A 26,176-nucleotide genomic window follows, 5' to 3' on the forward strand; every position below is an offset into this window, starting at 1 on the left:
AGCAAAGAGCTGCAAGCCACCAACACTGGCCTTCAGAGTCATGTCGGTGTCACTGAGCAGCGTGCCACTTAATGACTGCTGCAGTGAATGCATAAAAATGCAGATGGCAAGATGAAGTGTCACACCGCTGAATGGCAATCGGCATGGCAGTGTGAAACCAGCATAACCTTTCACCAGTGAGGAGCAGTGTTCGAAATATGCCTCAAAAAGTTACAGGCCAGCCGGGCTTGACCTTAAAAGTTACCGGCCAGCTGGGCCGGCAAATAGATGCCAGTCAGAAAAGTTACCGGCCAGACCAAAAAGTTACAGGCCAATGGCCGGCTGACCGGCCCTATTTCGAACGCTGGTGAGGAGAGATCAATCTGCATTCCATTTTGTGAAATTTCATGTCCTGCCACCAACTGCTCATTCCATTTACTCCTACCCCATCAACTAAACTTGTTAATAATCAGTATCTACTTATTATTTTCAGAGTGGTTTGTTAGTGGTGTGGAAAGCAGATGGCCGTGGACGATTACACGCTACTCCTTACTGCACCCATGAGACACAGCAGCAACCTACACAATGTGTGTGGCAACCTGGTGGAGGCATTGAAGCATCAGAGTAAGTCACCTAGCCCAACCTCACTTATCCAAGAGAGGTCCCCAGTTCTAACCCCTTTCTCCTTACTTCTTACTGCACACATGAGACACAGCAGCAACCTACACAATGTGTGTGGCAGCCTGGTGGAGGCATTGAAGCATCAGAGTAAGTCACCTAGCCCAACCTCACTTATCCAAGAGAGGTCCCCAGTTCTAACCCCTTTCTCCTTACTTCTTACTGCACACATGAGACACAGCAGCAACCTACACAATGTGTGTGGCAGCCTGGTGGAGGCATTGAAGCATCAGAGTAAGTCACCTAGCCCAACCTCACTTATCCAAGAGAGGTCCCCAGTTCTAACCCCTTTCTCCTTACTTCTTACTGCACACATGAGACACAGCAGCAACCTACACAATGTGTGTGGCAGCCTGGTGGAGGCATTGAAGCATCAGAGTAAGTCACCTAGCCCAACCTCACTTATCCAAGAGAGGTCCCCAGTTCTAACCCCTTTCTCCTTACTTCTTACTGCACACATGAGACACAGCAGCAACCTACACAATGTGTGTGGCAGCCTGGTGGAGGCATTGAAGCATCAGAGTAAGTCACCTAGCCCAACCTCACTTATCCAAGAGAGGTCCCCAGTTCTAACCCCTTTCTCCTTACTTCTTACTGCACACATGAGACACAGCAGCAACCTACACAATGTGTGTGGCAATCTGGTGGAGGCATTGAAGCATCAGAGTAAGTCACCTAGCCCAACCTCACTTATCCAAGAGAGGTCCCCAGTTCTAACCCCTTTCTCCTTACTTCTTACTGCACACATGAGACACAGCAGCAACCTACACAATGTGTGTGGCAATCTGGTGGAGGCATTGAAGCATCAGAGTAAGTCACCTAGCCCAACCTCACTTTAAAACCAAGAAAGAGCCCCAGTTAGATCCCTGGTGGAGGCAAAATTCATATTCAATTATCCACTCTCTCCATTACTGCATTTGAATTGTGGGTCAGATGCAGATGATGGTAAAGCTCTTTCAGCCAGGTTGATCAGGATAATGTCTGGCTGTTCTTACACCCAACCCTGGCCCCTGGGCATCATAGGAGAGCAGTGTTTCAACACTGAATGATTTACCCAGAATAAATAAGATGCAAATAAACAAAAAAAAATTGCTGTAAACTTTCATTATAATCACCACTGTTCAACAAACCAGTTGCCATTTACTGGTTACATTGTTAGAATTTTGATGATATGAGTAGTACTTTTTGCTAGCATGCTGGATTTAGTGTTTTCCATATATCAGAATTGTGCTTTTTTGCCTTAACTTATTACATATTTATTCTGTGACATTTTTTTCTGATTGTAACAGAGATACCAGAGCTCTTGCACGTGCAGCTGTGAGTGGTGATCAGAAAGCATTGGATATGTTTGGTTGGAAATCAGATAATAAAAATCTGAAACTACCGGGATCCATGGGAGATGGATTGGGTTGCTATGTAGGAGGATCAGATGGTAGGTAACAAGTTATTTGAAAGGTTTAATGGATCATAGAGGTGTTATCAACACATGATTTCTAATCCAACACTTTGTGGGGGAAACATATGACAACCAACATGTGTCGACACTCGTAATGAGATCTAAAAAAATGCTGAAAGATAGCTTAAAATCATGCCGATATGAGTTACGATCGCGGACTTCCGGTGTAAACATACTTTCTGGTTTGTTCTACTTCCGGGTTTGGGTCAACTTAGGGAGGTCATTTTTGACTTACCAATGAAAACATGATCGTATGGTAAGCTTATTTGGACAAAATAGCATGGAGAGTTCATTTGTTTTCTTTTTGATTGTATCGTAAAGTGTCGAAAAGGGACAGTATATTTTGACATGTCAGATTGAGGGTCATGTCGACAATAATATGACACATAAAATCGATAACACCTTTAATGGATCAATCAGCTCAGGTATTTGAAGGTTAATGACTGTGCATCTGTTGTTTTGAAGGTATTGTGATCTAATCATTTGCTTTTAAAACAAGGAAAATTCCCAGAGGGTGCAACCCAGGAGGAATTCCAAAACATTTAATCAGCACATTTGAGAAATCAATTTGAATTTAACTCAATAACTGCATTAATTAAAAATGTTTATTGACTGAAATGTAAAACTTTTGATCCAAAAACAAAGAAGTTATTCCTTCCTCAGAATTATCAGATGGTACACCATCTTTCATCAGTGAGCTTGAGACAGTGATAACTCACTTTACTAATGTCTCTTAAACTCCTAGAAGTTTGAACCTGTCCCTATCCTTGTTATTTTTTGTGTTTGGATCAAAAGTTTTAAAAGTTTTCAACTCAGTTATTATTTATACCAACACAGATGAATTTTCATGAACAAAAATGTTGTGTGTTATTTTTTTACAGGTGGTGTATACTTAATTGATGAGAGTGGCGCATGCTCAAAAATTATCAAAGAAGAGGGCTCTATCAAAAAGATCTTATATAATGACCACAGGAATGTCTTAGTAGTGATAACTCAGTTCCTTATGTTGGGTCAATACAGTGTGGGCAGTGATGGTAAGACTACAGAAATCATTAAGGTAGGTCCAATAGTGCAATTGGCAAGACAATGTTACAGGCCTTAAAAAATTGTTTGATTGACGTAACCCGATCGACCCTAAAAATAGGCCCGACCCTAGACTTTTTTTTCTTATTTTTTGCAAAAAAAATAAAAATAAAAAAATTTTTAATTACATTTTTTTTTAAGTTCCAAATCCGTTATCATAATGCAATTTACAGCTTAAAATGTGTGTGTAAAAAAAAAAAAAAATGAAATTGCCGAGCGACCTACCCTATTTTTTTTTTGTCACGCCTAATCAATCAATTTTTTTAGGCCTAAAGAGAAAAAAGCATCAGTGGGTTCCATACCTACAAACAGAAGTTATTAATATGTAAGCTCCTTGCAGTTGCTTACCTAGAGGCTGGACAGGGAAGATATCTTACACTTCCCATAATGCATTTCTCCCATTTTCTGTACTGAATTGCTATCTAGTGCAACATGGGTTATTTAGTGATGAAATGTACCTCAATGAACAGAGCACACCCAGATTGTGCAAATTACGTTCATTTCATGACTATCAGTGAAATTAGGTTATGTATGATTTGATTTGATTTGATTTTACTCAGCATATCATCACTATCAATAAATATATTGCACAGAACGTACAAAAACACAATTCTTATAATGTATCATGTTGCAAAGGATTCTGTGAAGGGTAAAATATCTTCTCTGGAGGTCATTTGTGGCACCGGGAGCAAGGATATAGAATTATCGAATGTTACCGCTTTCTACAAGGGGTAGTTTTGCAAATAAAAGAGTATAAAAATCACCTATGAGACCTATGTTACCACCCCAAGAACAGTGCCTGTGACTCATGGCCCCTTGTCCCTTAGCTTGTAAGTTGGATTTCAAACACCCTATGCTGGACCTGAGATAAGCTTCTCAGGCATCAACCAACCCAGGGTGAAATGTACCGTGGATCACATTGATTTTGTATCTGCCCTTTGTTGACTAGGTAAAACTGAGTGGTAAGCAGAGTGAATCAGACTGTGATATGGTATGGGCTGGTAAAGGACTATTGGCTACAGCTACAGGAGAGTGCTTGATAAGGTGAGTCAATATGATTGTGATATGGTATGGGCTGGTAAAGGACTATTGGCTACGGCTACAGGAGAGTGCTTGATTAGGTAAGGGATTCAATATCACAAGAACTTACAGTATATTTTAAGTGCCCAATCTGCTAGTATCTGCTCCAATTGCAGTGACACATTATGCATATTGACCTGGGTATGATTAGACCAATTATAGGTTAATGAACGCGTATTACTTGTTGGGAGAGAAATTAGACAAAATAATGCACGCGCGCTGATGTTGATGCGTCTAATGCATTAGACGCATCCACATCAGCGCAAGTGCATAACTTTGTCTAATTTCTCGAGCAACAAGTAATACAAGTTCATTAACCTATTTCATACACGAGAAACAGAAAAAAACACATAATTTTTCTGTTTTTATAACGTATTCTATTACCCCCACGACCCATTATTCAAAATCGCGCACTGTGATTTGTTGAAACGCATCACGTGACAGACCATTAATTAGCGATAAAGTGTCAAGGGCAACAAACTTTATGTTCTTATATCATCACAGCGCACAGCAAAGCGCACAGCACACCTGCTTATGTAGGGGAGAATGGAATGCCAGGGGTGTGTTATTGTATGTGCATACCTGCTTATAGGGAGAATGGAATGTTAGGTTGTGTTATTGGAATGTGCATACGCTTTGGCTACGTGTAGGCGCTACACCTTGAGGTAAACAACTTGAAATATTTGGGGAAAAATATGATATTTTCTCTTTAAATCGCACTATTTTGTGGTAATAGAATAGAAATAAAGGGTGCAGCATTATCCTTTACATAAATAATGTGTCCTCGGCAGTAAAATCGTTTAAATAATGGGTTCGGCTGCGCCTCACCCATTATTTACGTTTTACTGCCTCGACACATTATTTTCGTGTAAAGGATCATGCATTACCCTTTATTTCTTAATTATCACTCAAAATGTTGGAAAATAGTAACAAATATAAATGCATTAACCCGCCCGAAAAATGAATCAATCCAACACGACGCGAACGCACGCGAAACACTGCGCGTAGTACGCGGAGTGCACAATATACACAATCAATGCATGTTTCGTATTTTTCTAACCGCTTTTCTGATTGGCTGCTTTGATATAGGAGTGTATGAATGTTCAGTGGAGGGGCTAGAAAACAAGCACTACAGCCCTGTTATATTGATTTTCAAAGTAAAATGCTAATACCTATTACAATACATCCAAAGGTCCAAGGAAATTAATTAGATGTCATTGGAGTTTGAATAGATAATAGAGTATATTAAAAAAAAATAGAATAATAAAGGAATGAATGAAAATTATTCAAACAAAAGATGATTATTTTGTATCAAACAGCCTATTTGGCTTGATTGCATCAAATAAAACGCAATATGCAATCCATGTATTGTAAGATCCTCTAAAGCCAGTACATATAGTACTACGGTGGGACTGACCTAATCAGCTTAATTAAAATATTATTACAACATCCAGCCCAAATGGAGACCTCACATTAACAACACCAATTAGAGTGTTACCGCACCAGTTGCTTTAAGTGCAGTGCGGTAATCAAGTCCACTTTATTTGAGTCCCTGCTGTCCGGTCCAAGTCCCTACCAATATCCAAGTCCCCAATGTTTGAGTCAGAGTCCTTTAAAAAAGGACTGGGCTTGAGTCCATATTATTTAAAAAAGACTCAAGTCTGGGCTTGAGTCCAAGTCCAGGACTTGAGTCCTCCAGTACTGAATAAGTGGAATTATTTAACAACTTTGCTCTGTTTTGTTTTCCATAGAATGTGGGATCTGGATAAAGATGATAATTTTGTGTTAGGATTGGATAGCCAAGCAGGGTTTGAGACAGGAGAGACTATCAACTGTGTGGCTTACTGCCCAGGAAAAAGTAAGAGGAGGACAAAGGTGGCAAATACGAGGGGGTATCCAAAAGTTTTTGACATCACCCAGAAGTGAAAGAGCTATACCGATGAAATTTTGTCAGTGTAATAACTGGTCCTTATGTACATTATGGTCCAAAAATGGTCTCATAAGTATGTTTACTTTTTTTACAGGTGGCGCTAGATGGGCAGTAGGGCATAACCTGCAAGATGGTGAAAATTGAGGCACGCAGCGTGATTAAGTTCATGCATTTGAAGGGTTAGGCCTACAATGCTCAGAAAATCTATGATGAAATGAAAGCTATCTACGGTGATGATTGCCCATCATATGGCACTATTGCTTTTTTGAAAAAGGAATTTCCAAACTGGCCACATGTCCCTCACAGATGAGCCAAGAAGTGGACGTCCATCACTTACGGATGATCCTGCCACAGTGAAAAAACTCAAGAAAGTGGAGGATCTTGTCATGAAAAGGTTATGCGTCTACTTCCCAACTAGCGCCACCTGTGAAGAAAGTAAACATACTTATGAGACCATTTTTGGACCATAATGTACATAAGGACCAGTGATTACACTGACAAAATTTCATCGGTATAGCTCTTTCACTTCTGGGTGATGTCAAAAACTTTTGGATACCCCCTCGTATGAAATTGAGATAAAGGCTAAAATATGCAGTAAAAAAACAAGAAAATGCAAAAGCAAAAACTTTAGAACCATGTATGCTAGACCTTTGTGTTTTCACTTTACATGTATGATACTTGATAGACTGATGGTTGTATAAGGTAATTAGTAGAGAGATTGCGGAGAGGCGTTCACTGCAAACGCCATACGGGTTACGGATTTCTGCATTTTGCGGTAGAACGTCATAGTCCCGTTCACATCCAAACTAGCCTCCTACACAGCCAGTTTGTGTCGGTCCTAACGCTCGTCGTTCCTAGTATGTTCGTGATAACCGCATAGAGTCTGAACCAAGACTACGTGCAAACGCAATTGCAATCATGATGGCGCTATGCTGAGACAAATAATCTAAAGCACCCATTGATTCACCTTGGGTGCATCGAACCAGAGAAGATTATCTTCTTTCATCGAACTACTTCCTCGGTATTGATATGCAAACGACTGGCTGTATCTATAATGCTCTAAGCATTCAGTCCAGATTAGCGATATTTGAGTTTTGCGGGCTATTGGAAAATGAGTATAGGCCTATGTTCACACGTGTCATGCTAAACAGAGTTTGGTGTTGGATGCATAGGAAGCCTTGGTGTATATTATTCGAATAACAAGAAACAAACTCCATTATCATATAAATAATACCCTGTTTACTTTCTAAAGCAAAATGAAAATAGATAATCTAATATGCCTAGTTACTACCCAGCAAACACAAATATATTACAGAAAACGTTAAATGTCGGGTTAAAGGTTATGTGAGGGTCAAGGGCATTAATAGTTTTAATAACATTCAAAACACCCTTTGTTCTATACTTGCTGATAAACGTTCTAACACAATAGACACTTAAATATGCTTGCCAAATGATATTTTACTATAGCATTTAGAATTTTGGCTTAAAATGTTGTTGTATTATTTTTTCAGTATAACACGAGTTTTCATGATTTTTAATAAACATACATCGATATGTTATCAAAACGTTTTAAAAAAAAAAAAAAACACATGCATTATCATGTTTTAAAAACATTTTGGACTTTGCTGAATAGTATCCATAAGCAAAACACTTTGACAGCTGTTTAATGCACAACGAAAAAGCAAGGCGAAAAATAGCGTACACGAACTTCTGTTCCCCGTCCCAAACAGACAATGATACCGCATTTATGCCGTAATACGACACAATCTTGCCTAAAACGCCTCTTCGCAAGCTGATTTTGGACGGCATTTTCCACACACAAATGAATAGGCAATCTGCCCGTTCGATTTCAAGCGTAAAAAAAAAAAAAATCGAAATTTGTTCACTTCTTCTTGTCTATACGAGATCAAATTTTAACCCCCAAAATGGATTTTATTACATGTCGGACTCTACTTGTTCTATTAGGATACTTTGATTCGTTTCATAACATGATAAACATAACATTTTTCTGCATTTTATAATGCGTTTTTTTTTGTCATTTTTTAACGTCATTTGTTGCTACCAACCGCAACGTAATAGCCTTACGGTAATTCCACGATTGACCAATTCACAATAGATTTCACCCTCTAGAGGGCATAATAACCGATTTTCGACTAATGTAGCTTGCCGTTCGCGTTCCCGTGTCACGTTTCACGTAAATTTCGCAATCTCTCTATTATAGTATTAGTAACTGAATTTTTTCAAAAGTGCCTTCTTTGGCCTCCATGGACCATATTGTGTCATACATATTTTGATGTGGTTTAAAAGCATGAGAACTGTCACTAGCTATTCACCTCACCTGGAACAGTTTCATTACAATCTAAGGCTGAATTAAAAAATACTAGTTTGCATCTGACGTCAGGGCAAAGGTGCGGTGTGATTGGTTGCTCAATGCTGTCCTGAGCAGTACGGCATATTTAATTCAATCTCGAAATATAACTGGCAGATGGCAGAGATGTGATGACTTCTTGCTGTGATGAAGTGAAAACTCAATTAATCAGTTTGATTACCACTATATAATGAATATCCATGCTCATATCCTTAAAATTCCACAACATTTTATTAATAATATTTTCATCATAATGTACAGGTTTACTAGCAGGTGGGACAGACAGAGGTCGTGTAGCTATGTGGAAGTTCTCTCCAGCGCCTGGTCTCCTGGGTCGCAAACAAGACAGCGAGACAAAATGGAAGCTTCAGCCTCCATCTGATCTAGAGGGCAATATACTACAGATTAAATGGGGTACATCTAAGAACTTATTGGCTGTCAATACTATAGGCACAGTGACAGTACTGAATGAGCATATCATGAGTGCACATATGAGGGATCAGGTAAGTGCTGTCAAAATCGTTGCATAAATTTGTTTATTGTCAATGTTGGATGAAGATTGCTCCTTAATGAATACGTTGTTCAACTTGGCAAAAATGAGTTGGTTGTTGTTACTACGCATATGAATAAAGTCTAAACTCATACTCACATAAATTCACATAAATATGTGACAGTATATGAAGAGCTTATTTCCAAACCAAGGTAAGTCCACAAACCCATGTTTCTGATTTACCTGTGCGATATTGCAATGGGTTGTGATGCTGTAATTTCAGTTGGAAAGCAAACAGTGGATGGATGCACAGTAACAATACTGTGTGAGCCCTTTGTTTCCTAAATGAGAACAATAGTCTGCATATTGTTATGCAGCATTGTTATGGTAAATAATGGCTTGTTGATGGTACAACTCATAGTTGCTAATGTCAAACTTGTCAAAGTAATTGTGATTGTATCACACAAGTAAATGAGACACATGGGGTTGTGGACTTAACACAGTTTGGAAATAAGCCCTTCATATGTTAAACACACTTAGCATAGTTGCTGCACCAGAATGCATGCACGCCATTCTATATCAATCCACAATTTATGATTTGTGATTTGTGCCACACAATAGGCTTACAACCTGAAGTTGGGTCCCACCCAGTATTTGGCAAATGGCTCAAGGACATTGACCTAAAGAATACAAAATATTTAAAATGTAGGACGAAAAAAATGCTCACACTCAATTTATGAAATGCCATGCCCCATGTATGTTTGACACTTACTTCTACACTTTATGACAGGTATCAGCTGTTCAGACAGGTCCCAGTGCTTTCTCCATTGATGTGTTTGGTACAGGTACACACCATGATGTGAAAACAGATATACATATCAAAGGAATCTATACCACAAAGGTTAGTATATACTTCTTGATATTCATAGGTACAGTCAGTGAAGTATGTTACTACCAAATGACATGGTATCCCATCTTACTTCAAGACTAAATATTAAAAATTATATTTTCTTGAGATTGTATTCATCACCAAGTAAGTTAGTGGCTGTGACTTGGTTCTTTTTCCTCCATATAATGATAAGGTTATTCCCACACTTCAGTACACCGGTTAGATTAACATGTGAGTTTGAAGAACATAAGTTCCTTTTAATTGGATATGTAGCTTACAAATTAGCGATTTGCTCATTTAATTGTTCTTGGGTGATATATTATTGATTTTGAGATATTGACAAAGAAAGTGTTACAATTATTTTGTTTTATATTGTTTTCAGCGATTGATAAATTGACTTAACTTTGCAAAGAAAAGTTGTATCAACATGGGGTTTTCAGTTACTGAAAGCTCTAAACGTCCTCTTTAGAAACATGTGTAAAACTCATTTTCGACCATTCCCCTTGATCATGTCACATATGAGCTCATTTATACCACTTTGATTTCAGTAGTGTTGGTTTCAGTAGGCCTCTTCTTAATAAGATACCAATTTGTAATTCTTTGTACAGGAGCACACAGCTATATGGAATGGCAAGAAGGTTGTTGTATATGAAATAGGCACAACAGTCAGGGCAGCGGGTACATTCTCAACCAACTCAAACCTTGTATGTCTCAATGAACAGAATGTATATACAACAGAACCAGGCAAAATACAATCCAGAACATTCCAGGTAAGATGTGGTTTGTAGTGTGTAAAATAGGACCCACAATCAGGGTACATTTTGAAACTTGTCTTGAACAAAATAAAGTTAAAAAAAAGGCAAAAATGCACATGAATGAAAATAAAAAAATTTTATCCCCATTTTGAGAAATGATTGATTCCAGATTGAGTTGCTGCCATGGCACTTCTTGTTCATCTGACCGGAAAACTAACATTTAAATAGGAATCTATTCTTTATGTAAATCACACATTATTGCTTTAATTTTTGTTTTAAAGATGGGGGAAAGTAATAAAACTTGTGTGCACAAAATAAAAGTGAAATTCTGATTGGATAAGGTCATGAAATATTGGCATCACATGACCTTACTCAATGAGACATACAGGCTGAGTCAAAAAGAAGTAAACTCATATTTGAGGGGCTGTAACTCGAGATCTGCAAGGAATCTGCTAAAAATTAAAATACCACTAGAAAGAGCAAATTCTACACGTGTAAATAAAAACTAGAATTGTTGCAATTGCTCACAGCAAACTAAAGTTATACTCATTTGAATACAACCACCCATTTTTGTAGCTGCACACGGCTGATTGATTTTCATCCATTTCAATTTCGACGAATCAGCAGAGTGCTATTAGGATTTATTGTTGAAAAGACCACTTTTGCTTTTAATTAATATTCAACAAACTCCATGACGGTACTGTAGTTTGTATGGATACCAATTCAAGTCTTTACGAACGATCCGGCAGAAGCTTGATTGGGGAATGTTGGGTAAACGATCGAGCTGATCTTTAATTTGGTCTTGCTGTAACGCATGTCTAACTCTAGCAATGTTCACTTGTGATCTAGCAGTCAGTGGTCTGCTTGAAGCTTCTGGCTGTCTGTTCCTTAGTGTCCCATGCACATTGAGCTTGTTCACATTCTTATATACTGCTCCCTTACATGAAACCTGGTAATAGCTGTAGGAAATTGGAGATGAAAAAGATGTTGAACTTCAGTGGGACTCTTTAGTTCCATGATACTTCGTCGACAGAAATTGCGCTCCTGTGCGGTAAATTGTGGTGCCATGTTGTCATTTGGCCCGTGTTATTATAATGTAGTGCAATGAGGTAAAATTCATTTGAAAAGGGCCCTTTAACATGTAGGAATTATTGATCGAAACCACACCTGCCACAGAACTTTATTTGCATTTGAATATCGCGCCTTACCAATCAATATAATAGGTAGGCCCCTACTTGGGAAGTGAAACCGTGTGCAGCTACAATAATGGGTGGTTGTATTCAAATGAGTATGACTTGAGTTTGCTGTGAGCAATTGCAACAATTCTTTTTTTTATTTAGACGTGTAGAATTTGCTCTTTCCAGTGGTATTTTCATTTTAGCAGATTCCTTACATATCTCGAGTTACAGCCCCTCAAACATGAGTTTACTTCTTTTTGACTCAGCCTGTATATTTGCCCATGCATATGATACAGGTGCAAAAGGATTTTGATGAGACATGCATTTCAGTTAAAATTGGGCTATTTGGATTCCAGTTGAAATCCATACACCCCTTATGGAAGATATAACTTTAACCTTCCACACAGTTGGGAGCATGAATTTGAAATGGGGTTACTTGAATGGGTGGCTCCATTTGAAATCTAAACCCACTTTGTACTGTGGAGGATTAAGGTCATTCATGTCTTCCATAGGGTGTATGGATTTTAACTGGAAAAGCTATTAGAGATTCTTGTTCAGGGGGTACTACACCCCTGGCCAATTTTGTGCCTATTTTTGCATTTTTCTAAAAAATTATAGCGCATTGATGACAAGTAAGATATGTATATTATAGGGGCATGGACTACAACTACTGCACTGAAAATTCAGCAACTCAAGGCAAGTAGTTATTGATTTATTGATCAAATATTTGTTTTTCCTCATTTTTAACTGTAACTCCACGTTGTCTGTGCTAAAATAAAATTTCCAATACAGTAGTTGTAGTCCTTGCCCTATAATATACATATCTTACTTGTCACCAATGCGCTATAATTTTTGAGAAAATGCAAAAATAGGCACATAAATTTCATGAGGGGTGTAGTACCCCTTAAGTTTAATGAATTGAGCTACACCCCATGTTTAAAACAAATGTTATATTTTGGTTCACCTCAAGTTTGCTAGTGACGTCAATGCTCTTTCGCGGTTGCGCCGCAAGCGTGCTGACAAACCGCCCCTGTGCGCGTGCGTGTACACTCAGGGCGTTTAACTTGACGCGCAATTCAATACTGCGCGAGCGTAAATACGCACCACGTCACTACCGAACTTGAGATGAACCAAATTATATGTAATAATATCTCCTCAGGGTACAGTTAAGCAGCTGATGGCATTGAATGAAATAGAAGGTGAACCCTCATATATGGATATCAGCGGTAACTATCTAGTAGTTGGTACAACAACAGGCTATGTTAAGGTGTATGACATCTCCAGAAGGTAAGAAAATGATGGCGAGCAGCTGCAATTAAAGGCCATTTCAGTGATCCAGTGAAAGTGCAAAAAAAATTTAAATTGTTTATAAATTGTCTAAAAGTGAAGGATAAGACATTTAAATTGTCATTTGGTATTTTTGAAATGAAAAACCTCAGTATTGACAAAGTTGAAGCCCCATACAAATACATGTAGCTAATTTATATACAGATTCATGTCAATACCTTATTTTGTCTTAAATACACAGCTTTTGGTTGAACAACTAGAAGGCTATATTAGCACATCTATGACAATGATAAAGGTACCAAAATCTGAATTTTACGATCATCTGGATGAGTAAATCACTGAATGGGCCTTTAATAACTACCACTTGATCGCAATATAAAATAGAAATAAATCCCGAAAGCCATTTAACCCTAATGATATTTTGTTGATTGCGGACATCTTCATTGCGCATGTTGAATTGTGCAGTAGACAGGAGTAAATATGTACGCATCAAGTTTAGGTTAATAGGTGTGCATCAGTTTTTTGGAGGGCATTGAGAAAAATCTTAACATTTTGTCTTTGGAACCAAGGAATATCCCAAGGGGAGTAAGATATTCCACAGTCCAAAGCAAAATGTTTAGATTTTTCACAGTGCCTGACATATAATATTTTGCCCTTCAAAATATCAATAGACTTGAAATGCAAAGGATGAACGCAGATGGAAGTCATTATAGCACATAATCCCTCATTATGTCCCTAGTGGAAGTCATTGATGGATATCCATAACCTCCATGCCTGTATTGGTATGTACAGACTCCCGTTATTCGACGTAGAATATTTGATGTAATATTTCTATGTTATTTATCTAGTCCCATTCTATTTCCAGTAATGTTTAAGTTCTAACGAATGTTTAATGACGTAAAATCGATAAAATGTTACATAGAATATCTGGTAGAAATATATTATCGATTTTAAGTCATCAAACATTCGTTAGAAATTAAACATTACTGGAAAATGAATGTGAATAGATTAATAACGAAGATATGTTACATAAAATATTTTACGTCAAATAAAAATTCTGTAGGGTCACTTAGGGTTAATATAGATTCAATACAAAGGCTATCAAGGTTTTCAAAATGGCCTATTGCTTTAATTTGTTAGTTGATAGGAGGCCAGATGAAAACTTATTTGAATTTTTTCAGAGTTTTGTGCCAATGTTTATCATAAACTTGTTCAAATCGTGGGGGAAATCCATTATCATTTTGTCAATCATCATTATTTGAAATAATGAATCTACATTATATTATGTTTTTGTGTCTCTTTCCATTGATTGTTTCAGAGAAGCCAAGCAGCACTGCACACCCAAAGCCTTGTTTGAAGATGTTACTAAGATGAGTACTATTGTCACAGCTAAAGCAAATGCCAATGGGACCAAAGTTTGCATTATAGGCAAAAAGGTTAGTCAATATTACCCTGTTTGTAAAGGTACTAATAGTGATTCTGTAAATCAGAAAATTTGTGAATTTTTGTAGAGAACAGGTGTGCTAAAATATGCTGCAAGTGTTAAGACCAAAAATGACCTAATGAGGATTCAACTTGCCATTTTAGTCAATATTGGAGGAGTTTGGAGTTTATCCATGGGCACTTCCAGCTAATAGACCTTTTTCTCTGTATTCCATCATGCACTTTTCCTGGAGGAATATGGGATATATAATGAGTTCCACATTTTGTAGCATGATGTTTTCTTACTTTTGTCAATATTTCATATCGTCAGCCTGAGAGAACAAAGTACAATATATGGTTCAAGCATGCATTTAAACATATCTATTCACAAATCTTTGCACAAGAACAAATGATAATGAGAAAATGAAAGGAATAATCATAAATAATTACGGTAATTACTGAAACTGAGAAACATATAAAGACTATAAAGATGATCAAGCATTTCAAAACCAAAGTGAAAGATAATATTATTCTTAATTACATTTAGTATTTTATCTAATTTCCTTGTACGGCTTTAAATAATTTAATTGTGTATCGTATTATCTGTAATATAGTTAATGTAGTATTGAATTTATCTCGTAATTTCTTGCATATTCTTGATCACAAAACAGGCTTTTTTGGTTTTTGTTAATAGGGTAAATGAGGGAGGGGGGTTGTGTATTGACATTTTGTGGTATATTTTGTTGTTGTTGTTATTTTGAAACTTTTTGTTGTTGTTAGGACAGGGGGTTCTTAATACAGGCCATCCAGTCTTCCAAGAACCTCCTCATTCAATGTATGTGTTTAATTGTTGTGCTGTTATATTTTATATTTGAATGAAATAAAGATGAATGAATGAATGAATGAATGAATGAATGAATGAATGAATGAATGAATGAATGAATGAATGAATGAATGAACTGATGCATGATTGAACTATATTTTGTACTTTGTTCTTAAAATTATAACAAAGGACTTAGGCAAATATCGTAGCAGGGTGACGATATAATGAAAAAAACACATATATATTTGAGAATTTTATGAACGTTTCCTTCATTGTAAAACTTTTCTTTAAAAATTTAATATCTTTTGGATTTGGGGAGTTGATCACTGCTAGTGCCTTGAATTTGAAAAAATATTGGTGGTTGCAATTGTTGCTCATTTTTTTACACACAACAAAGAAATGCACTCTCATGCAATGTTTTGAGGCATCCTGTGATCTGGTCTAACATCTTGTAAAAGATATGGAGCAGATTTATTAGAATCTTTCATAAAGTCATTAAAAAATTGCTGAACCACTTCTTGGTACTCACTCTGAAATATTCAATATTCAGTATCTTGTACATTTATGAATATTATCAATCATTCAGGTAGATCAAATAGTTGTGCTAAATTATAATTCTGTTCAACTAGACTCAGGGTTGCCAAAAGATTTCAGCCTGAATCGCGGGTCAAATAATTGAAAAGTCGCCCAATTTTTTTCTTTACCATTGGTTTCTATGGGGCAGGAAACTATCGGAAGTCGCGGAAGCCAATGTTGAAAAGTCGCCCAAATTTTTTCTTAACCATTGGTTTCTATGGGACAGGAAATTGTCAAAAGTCACGGGGAAAATCTTCAAAAGTCGCCCAATTGGGCTATCAAATCGCGGGTTTGGCAACACTGACTAGACTTACTATTTTTTGGTGGCTACGGTATCACGTCATATCCATAATCCATGGCGCATCATCAGGCCAATTAATCTTGAATTGGCTCTGTATTCTTGATCTGTGACGTCACGATGGTAGATGTGAGGTCACAAGGGAGTCGTCGAGGGATTTTCCTGATAGTTGGTTCTTAACAAAACAACCTCTCCACAAGCGTATGTACCAACATTGTCGCCCCAGTTCAACAGGGCTTAACGACTCCATGGTATACATGCACCTCAAAGCGGTCAATCACAACTTTGAGGATAAGGACGTTATTGTGCTCGACAAAGAACATACGTGGTATGAAAGAGGGGTGAAAGAAGCAATATATATATGTTTGCAGGGAGGAACTTTGAATCGCGGAGAGGGACTACACCACAATTTGTCCTCAACAACTCCGTGTGACGCCACATCTACCATCGTGGACGTCACAGGTCAAGAATACAGAGCCAATTCAAGATCAATCGGCCTGATGATGCATCATGGATATGACGTGATACCATAGCCATAAAAAAAAAAGTAAGTCCAGTTGAACAGAATTATAATTTAGTAGAATTATTCAGTATCTTGCTCATTTCAGTGTGGTATTTCAAGATGTAAATATCAGCCATGCTCTTGTATGAGAGATTAGACAGATGAAGAGCATCTGGACCAGTATACACTATGTCAAAGAAAGTGTCTCTTGATCCCTTGATTTACTACTGATCCTGCAAACAGTACTTTTGGAGGACCAGAAGACCCGTAAAATGATTTAAAATTGCAAATGTAAACAAGATGCCCAAGTTCCTTCCATGATATAACACATTAAAATATGGACAATAGATATATAAAATATCAACTCACTCCAAATGATGCATAGTCCTATTGGGCTATTCCAGTTGAAATCCATACACCCCCCATGGAAGACTAACTTTATCTCCTATGCAGGGGGTGTAGATTTCAAATGGAGTCACCCATTCAGATAACACCATTTGAAATTCACACACCCTGTGTGGAAGATTATGATTTGAAATCCATACACCGCTATGGCGCTTAATCTTCCACACAGGGTGTGTGAATTGCAAATGGTGTTACCTGAATGGGTGACTCCATTTGAAATCTACACCCCCGGCGTAGGAGATAAGGTCCTGTCTTCCATAGGGGGATGTATGGATTTCAGCTGTATAAGCCGCGGATTTGAGACCAAAATCCGACCCCCCTGAGATCAATGTAAATCCGTTGAGACATTGGGGGGGGGGGGGGTAGGGCCCCCTCTAAGCTCCTGAACATTGGCAAAGAGCATCTCTCTCTTTTTTAACGAACTTCTTGTTTCGGCCGTGTGCGCCGTGGTTGCCAAGTCGTAAGGCAAATACCTGCTGAAAAAAACACGCAAAAATTCGCCCAATGTGTTTTTTCTGCGAACATGAATGGAAAAACTGCCGATTATTCATGAATTACTATTTTAAAAGTCGCCCAAAGAAACGCTATTGTAATTTTACTAACGATTTCTATGATTGGTCCATTGTGACGTCACTTGCCGATATAAACCAATCACTGATAAGCTTGTATTCTATCAACATTGTTCGGCCATCTTTAATTTTGACAACTGATATTGCGTGATCGACAGGATTTGTTTATCGGTATCGAACCAAAATCAAGATGAAAACGCTTCAGAAAAATGACGCGAACGTCAGCGTAGTTGATAAAGATCTGAAAAACAAGTTCCGCTGGAGCTGGCTGGATCACGAAGTGAAAGTAATACATGTTAAAGATGGTCGCGAATTCAGCTGTACGGTGGAGGAAAATGGTATCAAAAAAATTGCTGTCGCCGGTAAAGCTTATTGCTCACTGTGTGGGGACATGATATCTTATGGATCCAAGGGAAGAATTGCTTTAACGGACCATCTAAAAACCCTCTGTAATAAGTAATAAGTGAGGTTAAGTATTTGATTTTCACTCACATTGTACTAAAAAGTGGTATTTTTTCATTCAAATTAAACATTTTGTCTTCATTTATGTGTTTTTTTCCTGTAAAATTGCTCTCCTGAGAGGGCCTCAATAGGGTTTTTACAGTGTAGAAGCCCTCTGGCTCTCTGAGCCCCTGATTCACCAGGGGCCCTTAAGCTGGCCCCTGGACCCCCGGCCGTGAGGGAGAGCTTCACTGCCACGCTGCCCGCCATCGCAAGTTTCCTCCATTCTGGGAATTCCCTAATCACATGCCTGTATAAGCTTATTTAAAAGTTCACTCGCCCTCCTAGTTTACCCACTCTCTATCAATGTATGTAGCAGTTACCATAGGTTAGGGTCACACAAAACGTTTTATCCAAGTTTGTAAACACCATGAGCCCTTTTTGTCTCCCCTGACCTATGTTCACGAATGAAACTTAATAAGGGGTAAATAGGGCTAGTGGTTCTTGATATGAGTAGTTGGGGTAAGGGTTTGTTGTTGTGGGTAAGGCTGGGGGTAAGAGTGGGATTACTCTAATGCTCAAGAAAGTAACAGTCAGTCATTCATAAGATATAATTACAAATGTGATCACAGCAGGGGATTTGTGAGGATTTGAAATCACAGAATGATTTGTGTAACCCTCGCCCCCCAAAAAAAAAAGTTGAAAAAAAACCCCACCTGATATTAGGGTTTTAGTCCAGTCAAAATGGGTTTTGACCCACCACTAATTGCATTAGAATTGTTTTCACTGCCATGCATTTCAGAGATGTCCCCTGAACATCATACTAAAATATACTAAAATATTTGTGGTAGAAGAGTACATTTTGGTGGGAAAAGGTCATATTTCAAAATTTCTCCAATCATTTTAAAAACTATTCCAAATTGTTCCTCTAGTCATAAGGATTCAGAACAAAGTATAATTTGTCTTATCTGTGATGTTATAATCCAAAATGTCAATGTTGGGCCCCACCGTGATCAAAATGTAAATAAAGAATATTTTAGTTTTAGGATGTTTAATTACATTGGTAACATCAAAAGATAGGTCATCTTCAATAGAGTTCAATGGTCATTGACCTCTTTTACTCTGCTACCTAGGTAATGAAACATCCAAGATATGGCAAACTATTCTAAATTTGGAGTGTTTTTCAAGAATGAAGAAATTTAGACCATTTTCAAGGATACCTGAGATTTTTTTTAAAAATTGACCCACATAGAGGCCACAATATGACATTTGACCTTTTTGCTTATAACTTAAGAACTTTTTTTGAATCCTTTAGAATAACTCTTTGGTATATTTTTTAAAAAGATTGGAGCAATTTTGAAAGTTGACCCCCGTATGAAATTTATATAAAAAAAACTACTTTTCCACCAAGTATATTCTGTGACATGATCAAGAGGAATGAGTCACATGTCAGCAATTTTTAAAATCGGACATCTGGTTACCAAGTTATGAGCAATTTATCAACAAAAGAATTTGAACACTGTTTTTGCCAATATCTCAAAAACAATATTAGCGACATCCGACTCATTCCCCTTGATCATGTTACATATTTGGGTATACTTTGTTTATAATGTTCAGGATATATATCTAAAATGTGTAACATGAAAAGGTCTGTTGCAATTAGTGGTGAATCACACAATTTGTTTAGATTGACTGGGCTAAAATATTTGTGAAAACTATTCTGTTAAATCATACTACATTACTTGTGACACTTAATCCAATAAGTGCAGTGACTCGCATTGCATAGAACAGTGAATTTTGTTCTTATCAAAACATGACATTATTGTCAGATTTAATTTACAAAATAATATTTTGAATTACTGGATGAATAATCTACACCAAGATATGACATTATTGTATTTGTATACAATTATTAAGCCCATATGGAAACCTTTTCATGTATAAAATATGGCCTGAAAAGAGGTTTGCATTGTCCTTAAAGCCCTAAAGGCAAAGTCTGGGAATTACAAGCAGGCTAACACTTTGCAATCAAACATGTGATGTGGTTTAGGAAAACCTTTCACATGTCGCATTATCCTTTTTTTTCTAAAGATAATAAATGCTAAAAGTCTAACTAACGCATAACTTTTGATTTTGAAGTCACAGGTACAAAATGAAAACAGTTCTAAAAAGAGTTCTACATTTAATGTTTTTTGTCTACAAACCACAAAATATAAAAATGTCACCATTTGAAGGGTTTTAACCAATCACATCACATATGCAACACGATCTGGTCCATGGAGGCCAACCAAAGGAGGCATTTTTAAAAATTGACTTGCTATAATTATTACCTTATACAAACATTAGGCTATCATATACTGAAAACACCAAACGTCTAGCATACTGGTTCTATTATGAGGTTTTTTGATATTGATATATAAGTTCTTCTGTAATTTATTGTTTTTTTGCTCTATATTTTTGCCTGTATCTCAATTTCAAATTTGCCGCCTTTGGTCTCCATCATGGTCCAGATTGTGTCACATAAGAAAATTAAAAAAAAAATATATATATATATCTATACTTTGAATTTGGTTCGTAGCTCACCTGTAATGGGTTTGAGCACTTGTAATTCCAAAGATAGTCACCTTTGTTTAACATTGAAATGAAATGAAAAACTTTTGGGGATGTTGTCACTTCAATTTTTGCCATTAACATAAATGACAATTTTACGCTTGACAGAAATCAGAAAAATTTGGAAATTCCCCCAATGTTTACAAGTCAGCAATGATTAATACCTGGCTTACAACTCTCTGTGTATGTAAATATATATAATTTTAGTGCACAGCGCTATGTTGAACAAAGGGGAAGTCGTGCGATTTTTTTGTTAAAAGCAATTTCTCAATTGATTTCATTACATTGAAAGGTAAAGATTGAAATAAAACATGTTTTCATTTTTTTAAAGACCGTTTAGTGCCTAAAATCCAAGATGGCCGCCGTGATTGAAAATTTGCCATATTTTACTCATAAAGTCCCATTCTCGGGTTGAGTACAAGAAGTTTTGAAGGTGTTTCTTTATAGATTTGAGGACGCTGAATAAGATGAAAGGGCTCTGCACCATCGAAAAGTGTGGGGAACTCTTGGTAGAGGGCGTTTTTCAAAATGGCCGCCAAAATCCCTTAAAATCACCATAACTTGGTCAGAGAAGCCCCCAGCAGCACGATTCTGATGTCTATACCCATGTTTTCAGTGTCAAGGAATCCAATAGAGTCATTTACAACAGCCTTTGACCTATCATTCCAAGATGGCTGCCAAAATGTCAAAATGGCCGCCAGTGAAAATTAATTTGGCTATATCTCGGGTGCAGAAAGTCCTAGAAGTATGATGCTGGTGTCTATACCCATGTTTACAGGGTCTAGAAATCCATTGGTATAATCTAAAACAGCACAGGACCTTAAATCCCAAGATGGCCGCTAAAATTAAAAAATGACCACCACTAAAATGCACAATTTAGCCTATATCTTATCGTATCAGTGGTTTATACGGCCTTATCCGGCGTTTACGATCCTTACCTGGGGCTAAGATACCTTAACCTTAGCATAATGCAGTCTATACCCCAGATAAGATATCTAAACCCCAGATAAGGCGCCGTAACGCCAGATCAGATTAAGGGACATAGATTCCAGATAAAGCAGTCCAAACCCCAAATAAGGTGCCTTAACCCTAAATAAGGAACATAAACCACAGATTAGGCATCTAAACCCCACGTAAGGTGCCTTAACTCTAGATAAGGATCGTTAACCCCCGATAAGGGTCGCAAACCCCAGATAAGGCACCTAAACCCCAGATAGGGCGCCTTAACCTATAAGAGACGTAAACCCCAGATAAGAGACGTAAACCCCAGATAAGGCAGTTTAAACCCCAGATAAGGCGCCTTAACACCAGATAAGGAACGTAAACACCAGATATAGATAAGGCATCTAAATCCCACATAAGGCATCTAAATCCCACATAAGGCGCCTTAACTTCAGATATGAGGGACGTAAACCTAGGATAACACATGTCTAAACCCCAGATAAAGCATTTAAACCCCATAAGGCTCCAAATAAGGGATGTAAACCATAAGGGATGTAAAACCCCCCAAAAGGGATGTAAACCATAGATAAGGCAGTCTAAATCCCAGATCCATTCTTTAGGCATCTAAACCCAGATAAGGTGCCTTAACCGCAGATAAGGGACGTAAACCCCAGATAAGGCGGTCTAAACTCCAGATAAGGCACCTTAACCACAGATAAGAGATGCAAATATAGGATAATGCAGTCTAAACCCCAAATAAGCTGCCTTAACCCCTGATAAGAGATGTTAACTGGGGATAACACAGTCTAGACCCCAGATAAGGCATCTAAACCCCAGATAAGGGACGTAAGCTCCAGATAAGGCAGTTTAAAAAACCCAAATACTACACCTTAAACCCTAGATAAGAAACACAAACCCCATATAAGGTAGTCTAAATCCCAGATAAGGCATCTAAACCAAGATAAGGTGCCCTTACCCCAGATAAGGGACCTGAATCTAGGATAATGCATTCTAAACCCCAGATAAGGTGCCCTAACCCCAGATCAGGAACGTGGATCTAGGATAATGCCGTCTAAACCCCTGATAAGGTGCCCCAACCCCCGATAAGGGACGTGAATCTAGGATAACGCAGTCTAAACTCCTAAACCCATTACACTGTTGTCAATGGGAAAATGGCTGATTTCGGGTGAAATTTTCTCAAATTTAGAACTCTCACAGTTAATATAGTTAAACGCCACCAATATCAGGTGAAACTAGATGATTTAATGATCAAAAATGATCAAAAACTCAACATAGGTTGAAATGAGACTTTTCTTGTTTAAATGCACTGAACCATAAACAAAATGGCATTGCGCCTCGAAGCTGAAAGATACAATTAATTAGATAGGGCGATCTATGCTAAAAGGTGTCATATAATGAGAAAAAATATACCATTTGAAACATCAAAACCCAAAATGTACTTTTTTGGCAATATAACTTGGTCATTACAGTGATTTTAAACAGTCTTTTCAGATGCCACGCAGACAAATAGTTCATCATTTCCATGCATCGCTCAGGCCTATTAGTGTATAACCATGCACTAGTGCCATGAGTAGGTACTGTATATGATATGCCGTCCATCTTGGACCTGGCAAGGGGTCTGGTTATGTAAAACATTGTGCCTTTGGTTCAAAGACATAATTATACACTTGGAAACGTGATCATAAAAACAAACTCATGCATTTATATACATTTAAGCAGTATATAAGCAGCCATATTGGTCGCCATATTGAATAATAATCATAATCCTAGAATATTAAAGTTATCTTTGAGTGCATGACACAATGCTAGTTCCATTGTTTGAAATTTAGATTTTGAGCATACTTTGAGAGAGGTATGTGGCTTTTTTTGCACGTGTCAGTCAGTTTTACAAGATTTTGGCGGCCATCTTGGATTTTACCACTTACCCTGAAATATTAAATCTTTCTTTGAGTGTCTGACACAAGGCTACATAGTTCCAGTGTTTGAAATTTACATTTTAGCATATTTTGAGAGCGATATATAGCTTTTTTTTGCATGTGTCAGTCAGTTTTATAGGATTTTGGCGGCCATCTTGGATTTTACCACTTACCCCTGAAATATTAAATCTTTCTTTGAGTGTCTGACACAAGGCTTCATAGTTCCAGTGTTTGAAATTTACATTTTTAGCATATTTTGAGAGCGATATTACGATATATAGCTTTTTTTGCATGTGTCAGTCAGTTTTATAGGATTTTGGCGGCCATCTTGGATTTTACCACTTACCCTGAAATATTAAATCTTTCTTTGAGTGTCTGACACAAGGCTACATAGTTTCAGTGTTTGAAATTTACATTTTTAGCATATTTTGAGAGTGATATATAGCTTTTTTTGCATATGTCAGTCAGTTTTATAGGATTTTGGCGGCCATCTTGGATTTTACCACTTCCCACGAAATAAAAAATGCAAACATCTTTTTTCCCATTATTTACCCCCACAAGAGACAAAATCAAGTGAAAGTTTGCTTTTAACACCGAAATCACACGACTCGACATAGTGCTGAGCACTATTTGTTTAGCATGATATATATTTGAAAAAACATAATATACAATCACTTTCAACCAATCACCAAACAAAAACAAAATTGATTACTTACAATGAGCATACAATTAAAAGAATATATATACTCTTCACTCTATTATTGCAAGTAAGACCTACAAAATTAAAAGTACTATTGACATGCTATTGTCCTTTTGCATTATGACCCCATAGAATGCAATTAAATTATACCATAGTTTTTGTTTTGTAGCTTCTGTCTGAGACAATACTTGTGGTTTGAGTTGTTAACAATGTCATAAGTTCCTGTTCATGGATGAATCTAGACTGAAATACAAGCATATATGCCTCTAAATGAGGTGTTTTTTTTTTGAGGAAACAGACAAAAACATTTGGAGTTTGCACAACTATATTACTGATACAGGTGGCTGTACAAACATGTATTATTGTAAGACCGATCTATTGTAACGTTTTTGTAGAGGTTGTCTGCCTTTTGTTTGTCTCTTTCGTCAAAAATCCCTCATTAAGTGGCATATGCTGAGCAGTCTTTCAAAACCAGAAATCGATTGTAAGTTTTACTCAAACCAAGATTTACAATATCACCTTAAATAGGAAGCATTTTTAAATTTCCTATGATACTTTATTGAGCTATCGTGAGTCAGGTTTTAGTTCATCTTTAAAAGTATGTATTTCAGGATTGGTGATGGTTGTGGGATATCAGCAAAAGAACACCTCATCATAGCTCTCAGTACAACCTTGAAATCTGGATGTTTGCTGGCGTATATTATGAAGTTTATTGCACTGTTAAGAAATGTAGTAATCTTGACATAATATCGGATGTGATCTATATTGATAGCATTCTGAAGTGAGTATATGGTGAGATATGGAACAAAACAGATGAAATATCCAACGACAACAATGAAGAGGTTTTTGGTGATCGCGATCTCTTGATTGGATATTTGTTTCCTCCTTCGACTTGCTATAGCGCTGTTGGGATCATGGCCTTCTTCGTTGATCACAAGCTCCGATGTAGAGGTTCCTCTGCTATAACTCTGTGACTTATCAGTTGTAAATCTGGAAGAAAACTGAGACAAATGTTGTTTCTGTGCCCGGAAGTGTTTCTTGACATACACATAGATCCAGATGTAACTTCCAACTATTGTTGGGAGTGGGAAAACAATACCAATCGCATTTACACTAAGGACAAACCCAAATGTGTAATAACTGTCAAGACATGATAAGATATTTGTGTTATACCCATAAGCAACATCTCCCGTTGCAAGAGGAATTAGAAAAGATGCTGCTGGGATGATCCATGGTATCGCCACAAGAATCACAAGCTTCCAGGATGTAAAGATCTTCTTGTACAAAATGGGATTTGAGATGCGGATGAGTCGATTTATACCAATCATACTCAATGTCCAGACGCTGGTTGCTATGCAGGCGTATACCAAAAAACCTGTAAGCTGACAAATCCAGTAGGCACCTGGTATGGGCCATTCATTTTGCCAAGAATACCGACAATGTACCATATAAGAAGAAGGGATGTCAACAGATCAGCTATGCTCAAACTTGTCACAAATGCGTTAGTTGAAGTCTGGAGTTTTTTGAGAAAGCCACTGCAGCAATGACCATGGTGTTCCCAATAAGTCCAGTTATAGCCACCAATCCTAGAAGTACTGCAACAAGAATTCGCTCCCAGTATAAGACGTTCAAGATGTAAACTGGTAAGAGTGTGTCAGTTGCGTTGGTTGTATCATTCAAAGCCATGTTGTTGCTACAGCTAAATTTGTTTCCTTCAAACCACAGATCGACAATTTGTAAATTCAATAAACCTCAATCTTTGGTGTTTTGACAACTTT

The 26,176-nt window shown here is 37.4% G+C and overlaps 1 protein-coding gene across 1 annotated transcript in view; it reads left to right on the forward strand.

Moving 5' to 3' along the window:
• LOC140156734 (intraflagellar transport protein 140 homolog) overlaps positions 1-26,176 on the forward strand; it is an 83,535-nt gene that overhangs the window by 10,130 nt on the left and 47,229 nt on the right. Inside the window, 10 exon segments of the mRNA XM_072179676.1 lie at positions 473-603; positions 1,947-2,089; positions 2,995-3,170; positions 4,146-4,240; positions 6,028-6,134; positions 8,836-9,077; positions 9,855-9,965; positions 10,562-10,723; positions 13,046-13,173; positions 14,492-14,609. Coding sequence (XP_072035777.1) covers positions 473-603; positions 1,947-2,089; positions 2,995-3,170; positions 4,146-4,240; positions 6,028-6,134; positions 8,836-9,077; positions 9,855-9,965; positions 10,562-10,723; positions 13,046-13,173; positions 14,492-14,609 — 1,413 coding nt within the window.

Source organism: Amphiura filiformis, chromosome 7, assembly GCF_039555335.1.
Source record: "Amphiura filiformis chromosome 7, Afil_fr2py, whole genome shotgun sequence".
Taxonomy (NCBI): Eukaryota; Metazoa; Echinodermata; class Ophiuroidea; order Amphilepidida; family Amphiuridae; genus Amphiura; species Amphiura filiformis.